Source organism: Malurus melanocephalus, unplaced genomic scaffold, assembly GCF_030028575.1.
Source record: "Malurus melanocephalus ecotype Western Australia unplaced genomic scaffold, MMel_1.1 scaffold_618, whole genome shotgun sequence".
In the NCBI taxonomy this organism is placed as follows: domain Eukaryota; kingdom Metazoa; phylum Chordata; class Aves; order Passeriformes; family Maluridae; genus Malurus; species Malurus melanocephalus.
The window spans coordinates 271088-283636 of record NW_026623850.1 but is presented as its reverse complement, the minus strand read 5'-3'; the positions used below and the strand labels follow the sequence as shown (position 1 = coordinate 283636).

The 12549-nt window shown below is 38.9% G+C and overlaps 1 protein-coding gene across 1 annotated transcript in view; it reads right to left on the bottom strand.

Annotated features, from left to right (window-relative positions):
- The window catches only part of PHEX (phosphate regulating endopeptidase X-linked), a 95595-nt gene that overhangs the window by 43227 nt on the left and 39819 nt on the right, over positions 1 to 12549 (bottom strand). The window contains exons 11-12 of the mRNA XM_057383268.1: positions 9575 to 9703; positions 6178 to 6279 (exon numbers count right to left, since the gene is read on the bottom strand). Of these exons, the coding sequence (XP_057239251.1) occupies positions 6178 to 6279; positions 9575 to 9703 (231 nt within the window). The remainder of the gene's footprint in view (positions 1 to 6177; positions 6280 to 9574; positions 9704 to 12549) is intronic.

The following is a 12549-nucleotide window of genomic DNA, read 5'->3' as shown; positions in this document are numbered from 1 at the left end:
CAGACTACCCTCATCTCAGAATGTTCACTTCCACAAATATGRCTAAGGTTTAATTGGCACTCAACAAAAGTATACTTTCCAGTTTAGAAATGACAAGGTTTTTGCAAGAATATCTGAATCAAACTTTCCAGTAAAACCAGTAAATTAGGAAGTCAGCAGTCACCCCTATTGGCTTTTGAACAAGAATGAAGAATCTAACTGCAATTAGAGCCATTGGAAAATTCTTCCTCTTGTCTTAGCTTTTCTGAAGTGTGTCTGGCAGTTTCTATGAGTGCTCTGAAGCAGACTTATACTTTATGCAGTTCTCTGATTTCCCTGAAACAAGTCATATTGAAGGAACCCATAAAAGCTGTCTTGCAAGCTTTAGTTTTACAACTCCACCTCTCTCTTTTACCAAGGCCTGTTCTGTCAGTTTTGTGCTGGCTTTCATTCCAGAAAAAAAAAAAAATAAATACTTGAAATCAGAGAGGCACTGAGTCTCAGGGCTGGTTCCTCTGTCACATTTTTGCATTTTTTTTCATAGGATGGGTCCACAGACCCCACAAGACACAAAAGGCATTTTTAATTTTTGCAGAGCACCGAGTAACCACTGTCAAGATTGGATGATTTATCATCGTCATGCAAAATTAGCATGGCTTTAAGAAAGAATAATTTCAGCTTCTGAAGCTGTGGTGCCTGGCCTTTTTGTCTGCCTCAGATCTCAATGAAATGTTATTTTTTAGAATTGTCTAGTGCATGCCTTGGACAGGCTGTGTGAAGGAAAGCAGGATGCTCCATTCTCCCTGTATGTAGTGCTGTGCCAAGGTTATAGAGGAGCARGAGTGAGCACAAGAAGAGAACAGGCAATGATGATTCTCTGGTTTCTGCACCACCATAACATAGAAGAAGGCGACGTTTTTCAGACAAGCAAAAAACCATTCTTTCTACCCGCAGAGCACAGAGAGGCAGTGGAACTCACTGCTTTGGGAAGTGGCGGAYGATAAAAATTGTTGTGGGTTCAAAATGTCATTGGACAAACTCGCAGCAGGAAAATATGAATAAATACAAAGACACCACTTCTGGCTCGGGAAGCAACWGAGCTGCAGTTTGTCAGAGGCCGGGAAAGGACAGTGGGAATGTGTCCCTTTGTGCTTGCCCTGTCCTTACGTTCATCTCTCAACATCTGCTACTGTTTGGCCTCTGTCCCAAGCAGGCACTGGACTCTGCTCTGAGCAGCACAGCTGTCATGGTCACAGTGAAATCATCCAAATGTGAAGAGAGAGAGAGACCACGGAGAACTGGGGAAGGGAGCAGGGTTCAGATTAKCGACTGCAGGGCTGGATGTGGCCAGTAACTTCCAGCTGGGAAACAAAGAGCTCCAGTGAGATAGCCTATGGACACCTATCTCCTTTAAAATACATGAACTTTGTTAAATCAGGCTTGTACACAGATGGCTGGTGATTTCCTGAGGGCCCAAATTACACTGTGCTGTCTGGGGAGGTTTGTTGTCGCTCTTGAAGCAGCCAAACAAGCCCTGTAGGCTAAACAAAGGTACCTAACACTGCCCGAGAGAGCCACCTATAGCTAGGCACAGTCCTGGTATTTTCCTGTGTTCCTCTTGACTCTGTCTTCAGACCCAGAGAGATGTGGAGAAAACAAATGTTGCRTATACAACTTCCTCAGAAATAAAGCAAAGCAGCAGGCAAGTTCAGGAGGCAAATGATCGCACGGTGACCTTGGGATTTGTGCTCCATGRCTTAAGGAGGTTAATAATGTTACAGAAAAATTTTACTAGAGGAAAAACAAGCTCTCTTTTGGCTTATCATCCATGCTTTAAAAATAGTACTGCAAAGCCAAAAAACAACCCAAAAAAACAAAACAAACAAACAAAAAAAAACCAAAACAAAAAAAAAAAAACAAACAAAAAAAAAAAACCACATAAAAACCAAACAACTTCCAAATAGAAAGTAACTCCTGTGCCATAGCCTGACAGGATATTTTACAGGAGAATTGTAAACTTTAAGAAGTCCTTTTTGAAGCCTCCAGTTAAATCCAAGGACAAAGGGCATTTTAGGAAGGAAAAATAGTGATGAATAAAATAATGATTCCTGCCCAGGAGTGGGAATAATTTAACATGTCAGTGATGATCTTCCACTGAATTATCCTTTGAAGAGCAGCAGCAATAAATTATCATTTTAMAGAAGTGAGCCCTCAAATTATGTCAATGATGTTGTCCTCTTTTTTTGGGGGGGAGTTTTGGGTCCTTCCTTTTCTTTTTGGGAGTTGTGGGTCCTCCCTTTTTCCTGTGGTCCACCATGCCAAAACACGGCTGTCAACACCACTTGGCTGCCATAGCTGGCTGCAATCTGCACCTTTATTGTAAAAAAAAAGGCTGTCCCTTGTCTCCCCCCACGCCTTCAATCCTGCTCAGAGGCTGTGACATGACCATCAGTAACTCACAGAAGATGCACTTGGAGAGTGCCAGACCCACCCTTGGAGCAGCACTCAGCTGAATAAATTCTCTGTTCTGCAAATAAGGGGAAAATATTATGACCCTTACAAAAGGGAGACTGAAAGGACAAGAAGAGAAACATTTTGGGGGTGTTTGTTAATCAGAGAAAACTGAAAATTCGGGGAGTTAACAGACATGAAGCAAACTTGAGATGATTGTGAAATAGAGTGCAATAAAACAGGGCTTGAATAGAGCAGAGGAGTAAGGACAAGGAGAGAAAACAGCACAAATCCGAGCGTTTTCTCCGACCCGGAGCTCCTTTGGAAGCAGCGTGAGCTCCATCCAGAGAGCCAGGTGAGAACTGCACGTGAAAGCAGAGTCACCTTACCCTGCCAGGAAACTGGTTTTGTAAGACTGGCTGTCAGATGGTTTGGTTTAAATTCTTCTTTCGATCATAGAAAGAAAGGAATGGAGGGAGGAGAGAGGTAAATKAGTAGATGTTATCTCATTATATTGTTTTGTTACAAAAGGAATGTCAAATCTTAACTCCAAAGTGTAGAAGGGTTAAAGGGATTATTCTCAGATATCAAGGATGCAAGACAATTGTTCCCACTTGGAGTAGTAGATTTTATCCTTTTAACATGGTTTGACTCATCAAATTAGTAGTGTCCCCTCTGAGTAACATAAAACAACAGGACACACACAAAGAGAGTCACAGACAGTCATTAGATACAGCTGACAAGCTGCCTAAAGYAGAATTCAAAAATAGTTTCTACCAGAGGGTCTTTTGTAAGTCCTTTGGAGGTCGATGGTTCTTTTGATTGCAAAGCACTAGGCTGACAGCGAGGTGTACRAATTTGGCCTCAGCCAAGCACAAAAGAAAGGTGGGCATCGCTCAGAAAAGAGGAAGAAGGAAACACATGAAACAGTATCTGAATCCCAGAGAGAATCTGCAATTAAATTTCTTTCAAACCTGCCATGTCCTTTATATTACATTGTCATCATCTAAAGATACAATCACCACAAGGTTCTCTATGCCCATTGTCCAGACACCCAGATTCTACACCAACCCTATTCTTCTTTCAAAAAAAGTTGTCAATGACTCAAATATGCCTGGAATTAAGAAAAACTAAAGGCAAATTAAATAGATCACACGGAGCAGGTCCAATAAACAAAAYCACCACCGGGTTTCTGCAGTTCATTTCTTTTCAGAGCATTTGAACGTTTCAAGAATGCAACGAGATTAAAAATACAGAGGAAGAGAAAAATATCTGAATCACAGTCATTTCCACATAGGATACAGGATACAGTTTTGCCCCAGAACTTGGGACAGAAGCTCCAATCTGCACTGCTACAAGGGACAATGTGACAATGTTACTGATGAAAACATAAAAGACCAAAACATTCTTTACCTAACTAATAGCTGCCTTTCTTWACTTAATTGATAGAATAGAATTAGAACATTTTGGTTGGAAGGGACCTACATGGAACATCTTGTGGATATTTATTGACAAAGAAATGCAACTTTTACAGATATCTATAATAAAGTAGTACTGGGGCTTTTTTAACCTACCAATCTCCCTCATAAAATTCATGCTGTCTGTGCTGCTTTATTAAAGMCTAAGTATTGAAAAAGTAACAGCAGAAAGTGCTATGCTCATGAGATTTAATTAGAGCAGTGTAACAGATTTTGAAGGTTCTGTTGTATTATAAACCTTAGATTTCCCCAGTGAAATATCTGACCCTACATGTAATGAATCTATTTCTTGAATTAAAAACATGCTCATCCAAGAGTTCCAGGACAAATAGAATATCTATCATTAACAATAAATAATACTTAATAAATATACACACACTCCATGTCTGGAAATCTCCCAAGTGTCTCTCTAGACTCCTTCCTTCCAGCCAAGTAGCTATTTCTGTGAATCTGAACTTCAACTTGTAGTCATAAGTCTTATCACAAAATTKTTTCTGCAGTATCTAAGGCATTGCATAACACTTGTGTCTTACAAGCTTGACCCGGTTCTTATGTCAGCAAACTATGAAATGGTTTTTCAAGTCAGTGAGAATAATTTTAAACCATTTGCTCTTCATTTGATAGTRCTATGGCTTGCAGTATTGTTTTTGTTGTATTTATGGAGTTTAGTTTGWCATGCACTGTCCAGTCCAGACTCACCCCACTAACTTCAGAACCTTCAGTGCTGTGCCTAAATTGGGAGCAAAGTGCCATAAGCTTCCCAATAAATCAACARAGGGAAACAGCCATCTCTACCTACCAAAGGTAGGTATATAACCTCCCTTCTGATGAAAAACTTCCCTAAAATGGGAAAGGGAGAGCTTTTTTTAGGGAGTTTATTGKTTTTTGGCAATGTTTGTATTGTTTCTCTGGTGAAAGGCAGGTAGCAAATTTTGAACCGAATCACTAAGCAGGTGGTTGTACAAAAACATCTTTATTAAGGAAATCATTAGAAAATCTTCCTGCTCTTGTTTTGCATCAATTTTAACAAATAACAAAATTACAGATTATTATATTTCTAATGGAATTTCTAGTTAAAAAAAAAAAAGCTTCACAGCCAGCAAGGAGTAACAACTGCAGCCCATTTACCACCAGGTTAGCAGGAAATAAATGTCATTTTATTATTGTTCTCTTGCTACAGAGTTTATTGGTGCATTTATGCAGCTCTATTTCATTTGCACRTATATGAAGAGCGCTGCTGTATAAAATGTAAATGGTCTGCATATGGAATTTAAATCTTTCCAATGATATAACAGCTCAACAGCCTTTTTGTTAGACTTACTAAAAAACTTTGAAGGCCATGTTTGCTCTTAAATCAAAACACTGCTATTTTTATTCAAGCATAGAGTGCAGGAACAGTTCAGCTGCACTTGCCTGTCAGTTTATTCAAAGAGGGTGTTTACTAATTCACTGATATCTCATTGCCTCAACAAWTAAGGACACAGACCCACACAACGCCCTCACCTCATCTTTTTACACGCCCCCTCCTACTGCTGCTCTGGGGATAGAGCTCTGCATTTGGACAATCTTCCTTTCCACTCATCATGTGCTGTAAATGTGGGAATAGAGTGAAAAAGAGGTTTTGAGTACATCCTTCTGCCTTCACCTTTACCTCCTGCACTTTATTGAGACTTTATCTGAGAGCAATCAGGACCAGTAATACCATCCTTGATTACAACACTTCATAGCTGGCATTATTCTATCAGGAAATGGATGTTCAGCTGGGATGGCCATTACACTCTCAAAAGACAGCTCTCAAGTTAGGCCTCCCACCAAAACACTGGAAAAACTATGAAACCTGAATTATTCTCATATCCCCTTCTAGGCTGGATCCTCCATCTTCACAGCAAATACCCTCAGCTGTCTCAGATGTTTTAGACACCATTTTCTGTTGTAGATTGGTGTGTCCCTGCTCTCCCAGTTCAGGTGAAGCCTTTGACAAGAAAAGCCAAATCTGAAAGAAGCTCATAATCTACATCAGCCAGAGCCACACAGGGAAAGATGGAGGCAAGGGAAGAAGAAAAAGCAAASAAAAATAACTTCTGCAAAGAAGCTGGCACTCAGATGGCTCAGCTGCTGGAAAAACAAGTGTGGCACATGTCCCTTCACAAACAAAATGATGAGTAGGTAACTGGAACTGCAAGTAAAGTCCATGACAAACTGTTATCCACTCTCAAGTCAAATCTTTACTGTAACAGGATTTTACTCATTCAATGTTTATGTTTATTACCTTCTCATGAGCTTTTCTTTTTGTTTCAGAGTCCATCCAGTCGTTTTCTTTTTCTAACATGTCAATAAAAGCCCAGCGAATTCCTTCAGTCAACTCCTCCATCTGCAAAACATTTAATAAATCCCTCTCCAGTAAAACATATAATGGCAGAATCACTGTAAGAAAAGGTCTGGAGTRTGTAGGAGTGACAGATTTGGTTAGACCAAAATGATTGCAAATCAGGTCATATCTGCTATCCTTTCTTGAAGGCTAATTTCTGCTTTCTCCAGTACTGAGACACTTCTTCTGAAGGCAAGTTCCTTTCCGTCTTCTTTCCCTTCAGGTGTACCACATACCCTGCTCATTGCTGATCATTTCATGTCACATTTGTGAGAATATCCATCTTMAAATCATAAAAACCACTGAGAGATTTGCAGTCCTTTGGGGAGATTTCTGACCCTTAGGTTCTAGATCACTGGCCACGCAGCAGGAACCAGCTGAGAGGCATTTTCAGGCTTTTCTGCAGAGAGAGCAACTATTGCCTGGTTTGGTTTATGTGAGACTGAGGCACACCTTATTAATAACTGCTTCTGTGGTCCTGAACCACCGAGGACAGCTTGGATCTGTGCAAAGCTGGGAAAAACCACAACCACTTCTGCTTGGCTGCTTTTTCAGACACCTCTGCACAGCCCAGAACAACATCTCACACGAGTGAAAAATAATAAYAGCACTGCTGAGTGAGTATGTACACTAAGAAAACCCTGAAATGACAGAAACCAGGAAATCTAATGGATAAAGTATGCATTATGTGAGTCTAAAGAGCCCTCATTCCTATGCATCTGTCTGGTAGCCCAGCAAGGTTTTTGCAACCAGCTGCCTCTATTTACCACAGCAAATGAACCCCRTGACAGAGAGCCATGGGGAACACTGTGAGAGTGAGGAAATGAGGGGGATCCAGCCATTTAGTCCTTTAGCACAAACCAGAGTTGAGACTGCACAAGACATGACAGATATCCATTAGATGAAGACTTATTGGAGCTTTGTGTTATCAGTTATGTTGCATTTAAAAATAATGAAAATGTCAAGCAGCAGAGATTTATATAATCTTCTTCTATAAATCTAGTAGCTCTGAAATGTCATTGAAAGTAGGGTCTAAACCCTAGAAAGTAACATTACCTTTAGCTAAATTGTCRTTAATGTATCAGGTGTATATTTTAATCTGGAACTATCCTTTATTTGTGGTGCAGTCAGAAAAYATGTAGCTAAATTCCTTGGATTATTCATTTTTTTCCTACCTTTTTCAAAAACACTTCATATTTTTAGAGGCAATATAGGTCAACTGGAGCAGGTCTAGCATTAAATATGACTAAAGAGTAAACATTCACAGTAAACTGCATCCCAGGAAATGGGGTAACTTAAAGATATTGATGACAGAGCACTGACTCAATTAACTTCATGCACTAATGAGGTGAACTCCCTGTATTTGGAGGTTACAAGTTCAAACTTAAGCTCTGCAGCCAGGCCCTGGTGTATACTTAGGCTTTATGCAGCAGCTRTAGCTGCAGGGGGCAGGGGGAGAAACCTATTCCTGCTATCAAAGTTATTACTGAAACCACTCAGGCGTATCTGTAAGAAACACTGCAGGCACTCTGAGTTAGAAGCAGTGCTATATTTAGACACAAATAATGTCTTTCTTGATAAAAGAAGAGAAGTGTCTAAGGTATGAAACATCAATCACAAAACATGGGGGGGAAAGAATCCATATAATCTGTAACTCAGGATTTGCTTATCATAGACAGATATATGCCATAAGGCAGTAAAAAAAAAATAAAAGAAAGGAAAAAAACTGCAAAAATAAGAATGCTTTACTCACATGCTTTCTTACTGCTTAAGGAAGAAAATAGAACTGAAAACCATTGAAATGAAAATGATAACACCACAAACTATTAACTTGAACAGTACACTTCTAAATGGAATGGAATGAATTTCACCTGTTTGTAATTTTATCTCCATGGGTAGTTCATTTTAAGGCTGAATGTTGTGACCTAAACTATGAATTTTATATGCATTTCTCYCTATGGATGCTACTGTGAATTCAGACTTGATAATTTTCCAAAGCTGTGGTCTAAAAAGGAATGTGCACACTAAGAAWCATTCTAATTAGGTCATATTTCAAGAGAAAACCCTTCTCTGCTCTATCTACTTCTCATATTTTTTTCCTCACATATAGAAACATGARAAAGTGTCCATGCCCTCCATAAAGWGTACATTTCTTCTACTCCTACTCTTCCCACTTATCCTGTGCAGGATAACACACTGCATATGCCTAGCATATTTTTTGCCACAAAATGGCCAAATAGCACATTACAAAGTGRATCAAGAAGCAGGGGATTGAAAATCTGGATCTCGGAGAGGAAACTCCCAGCTGAAGGCAAATATGAAAAGAAATGCAGAACCTGAGAGGGAAACAGGCAACAAAGAATAAATAAAATGTGTGCTTTCTAAAATGGAATCCTTCCCTGAGAAAGCAAAGTAGATCAAGTCTGAGCCAGGGCAGTTCAGGGCTTTCACAGAGTTTTTGCTCCCAGCACAGAGTGCTATTTCATGTTTCCTAAACAGTTGTGCTTCTCCTGCATAGAGAGCTAAGTTCAATGACTAAATTAGTTAATTTAAGACTGATTATTGTTGGAAAATCAATGGCTGTAAAAGCGGATATTGGAAAACCTTGTAAGAAAAACATGAACTGAAAGTAAGTCATAAATTATTATGAAGGGTAATTAATTATTTGAATAGATTATTCAGAGAAGCGATAACATAGCTATTGTTGAAGTTTTAGAATGAGGAACCTCTCTCTGGACTCAGTGGTATGGGAGAATATTTCCTTTCACTGTTCAGCAAAAAAGACCTGAATCACAAAATAAACTCCCACTGTAGCTCTAAGATTCCCTTAATTTGGKCCAGACATCAATTACATATTTCTTGCTTTGTTTACAGGTGTAGCAGTCACGGCTTTCTAAGAGTAGTCCTAAGACAGAGAAGCCTCAAAATTTTTTTTGACTAGCCAGTAAAAACTTTACTATAATGAGTTATCCTAGCTATACTAAACCATTCTCACCAATACCCCTCAMTCTGTTCCTGCACAGCCTGGCTGTCAATATTTATATGAACTAACAGCATCCAACCTAGTTTTGGCTGTTTATTTGTCTGATGGAAAGAAGGGGCAGTGCCCAGATGGGCAGAAAGGTAACACTTCTTCAAATCCATTCAACTTTCTCCTTGTGTTTTGTGGGGGTTTTTTTAATTAAATTAAAACATTTTTAAGAATCTTATCTCTTTTTAAACTTTGTTCTAACATTAGAGGCAGTGAGGAGGAAACCACTAATTGAAAATTTCCAGATAGAGACAGCAGAGGACTCACCATCTCTTTCTTGTCTTCTTGAAAATGGGCTTTCACAAACATCTTACCCACAACGTAGGGGAGGGCATTTTCTACAAGGTCCACACATTTGTCCCACTGAGGCAGCAAAGTTGTAGTCCCATGGATCACCTGTTGACAGGGACAGGTATTAGGCCTTAACATTTTCCTGTTTAAGAAGAACCCACCTGCAGCATAGACCAAAGCATATTTGTCAAATAGCTACAAAGAGGAAAAAAATATTAATAATCTAYAGTTATTTCTATTTTCATCCAGCACTATGACAAATCTTTTGAAGATGATGAAATAGCTGTAAGATTTTAAACTCAAGAGCAGTATAATGGTAACAGTGACTTAGAGATACTAGGCTTAAAGGGTTAGTGCTAACTTTGGACTAATCTTTGCCTCTCTACTTAACACAAAAAGAATACAATTTCCTCTAGAAAAAACCCTGCTCTATCTCCTGTAAGTTTGCCTCTCTTCTGACAGTGTGAGAATCCTAGGGAGATTGTCTTCATGAAAATTGGGTTAGTCCTTACGAAACACCTCCTGCCGAGCCCTCCACTGCCATTGACTAATGGTATCTAACATAAGTATAGATAACTATAGATAGTTATATATATATAACATGACTAATGATATCTAACATGTCCACACCTTCTTGTCATTTAGCTGCCCAGCTACTTTTACCACAGTTTATGTAAAAGAGTTGCTTTCAATTCCTTTCCCAAACAGAGCATTTTCAGGAAAAAAAAAAAAAAAAAAGAGGTTTGAATCATCAAGAACACTGAATATGTTTGTTTCCCCACAAAAAAAAACATTATAAAAATCATTCTATACTGCAGTAGAAAGATGTTGGTAGAACAACTTGATTATCTTACTAAAAGAATGGTAATTAAATCTATACTTTCAAGCTCTCATGATGTCACCATAAATGAGGTTCAGAAGGAATAGTTAAGAATGGTCAACACACCAATGGACAAGGCAAAACAGAACTCAAGAGCATTTGCAGTCTTGGTTTCTGTTTCTCTCAGGAAGAATGTTGTTTCTGTGGGTGCTTACCCAGCTAACATTGCATKTGCTCATCCAGATTTACTGCACATAAAAAACCCTCCACCCAACAAGGTACAAGATGGGTCCATGTGAGCAATAAGCAGTGCTGATTTAAGAACCTTTTGTTATTTTCAAGGTTCAAAGTGTTTCCTTTCCACTTAAGGAACTTTTTAAGCTTTTCCACAGAGAATAARCACAATCCTGGTCCTGTGGTTAACACCTGTCAGCTGTGGAAGGGCAGAGTACAGTCAGCATCAGACCTGATCAGGTACAGGAATAGGGATTTTGGCCTCTCACAGATTATACAAGCCTCTTAAGTATCAATTTTGCAGCTCCTGAGCCCCTGCCTTTTCCCATTATTCTCCTCCTTTGAGCACAAGRTTGAATATCCAGCAAAACTGAAGGGTTTGAATTTGGTTTTTTCCAATAAGAAAAGATTTCACCGGAAAATTCCAGAGCAGCTTAACCCTCAGCTATTGAAGGTGAGATATTTTGGTAGTTCAGAGATTGATTTTCCCTATCATATTGCCTGTAATTAAGCATAATCAATGACTCACACTTAAATACAYCAGTGAATTGCATTTCCAAATGCTTTTTATTAATACTGTATGTGCAGTAATAGATTTTCGATGGCAGAGAGTACACTGCTTCTGTAAAAAAACCCTATTAGTCAAACCAATACATAATAAGGTGATATTTTTCTAAACAGAGCCAAATTCTAAATTCAGCTCCTTTTCCAAATTCTTCAACCTTTATACCATAACACGACACAACACTCAAAAAAAAAAGAAGAAGAAGAAAAGAGAAGAAAATTTCTCTCTGGGGTCATAGTAAACCTTCAATGAAGCTCTTTTCTGATGCAGCGGGGGAAAGGGAGTTATGGCATTAGTCATCAGAGCCTGAAATTCCTTCCAAAACCTCTGAGTATGCATCAGCCACAGAAATAGTCAGGAGACAGAGCTGGCTTTTACACTGTGACATACTATTATTACAACATAATAATTATCATTATTTTGAGGGAGGCTTGACTGCAAGGAGGACATAAAGGCAGTACAGGCTGTGAGACCAATAAAAATAGAGCTGAGAGAAACAGATTATATCTCACAGCTGGTTTATTGATATTTATGTTACAACAGCCAACAAGAACTCCCTCAAATGGTCCTCCTAATATTAATGTACCACTCTAAAACACACTACTTCAGGTAGTAACAGTGACTATAAATAGCAGGTTTTGAGTCCTCCCAGTCAATTTAGAGCTCCATGGCACAATTAACCAACCTCTTTCCCCAGGTGCCACTGCACATTTACAAGGTCTCAAAGTGCCACTGCAGAGGAGCTGCTGATAGTTGCTGATGTGGTACTCAAAGCACTTTCTCCAGAGTCAGCAGGTTTGTCCTATTTCTAAACCTGAAGGGGTTTTTTTTTAAAAAAGTTTCATTATGTATTTTTCTTTCTCCTTGCAAGGATTTTAAGGTCTTGATGCCAAGGTTGCAACATATAAGGAATAAAATTCACCAAGAGAAAATGAGAACCTGGTAAAAAAAAATATTGTGCTTATGATGGTTGAGACTGACCGAATTAATGAAACTGTGAATGTGCAAAATACATCCTTTCCTTTAAGGGTCACTGATTTAACTTAAGGTTCTATCATTTTATTAGTAATTCAATATTTTATTCACTTACCTGGCAAGGGGTTGGTGGGTTCTTTTTATGATCCTAAATCACTTTTAGTCATCCATCCTCTGACTGTACAAATCTATTCAATGATAAAATAGTCCAATACCTTGGACTCCATCCCTCATGTCCTTTCTATTGACCTGTCAAGTCTGTTCCACTGAGCTGYTTATTCCACTTAACTTYAGCTATTAACTATTAGCTACTGCTGTTYACTGCATTTAACTAACTTTCCATCTCCAGGTCCCAGG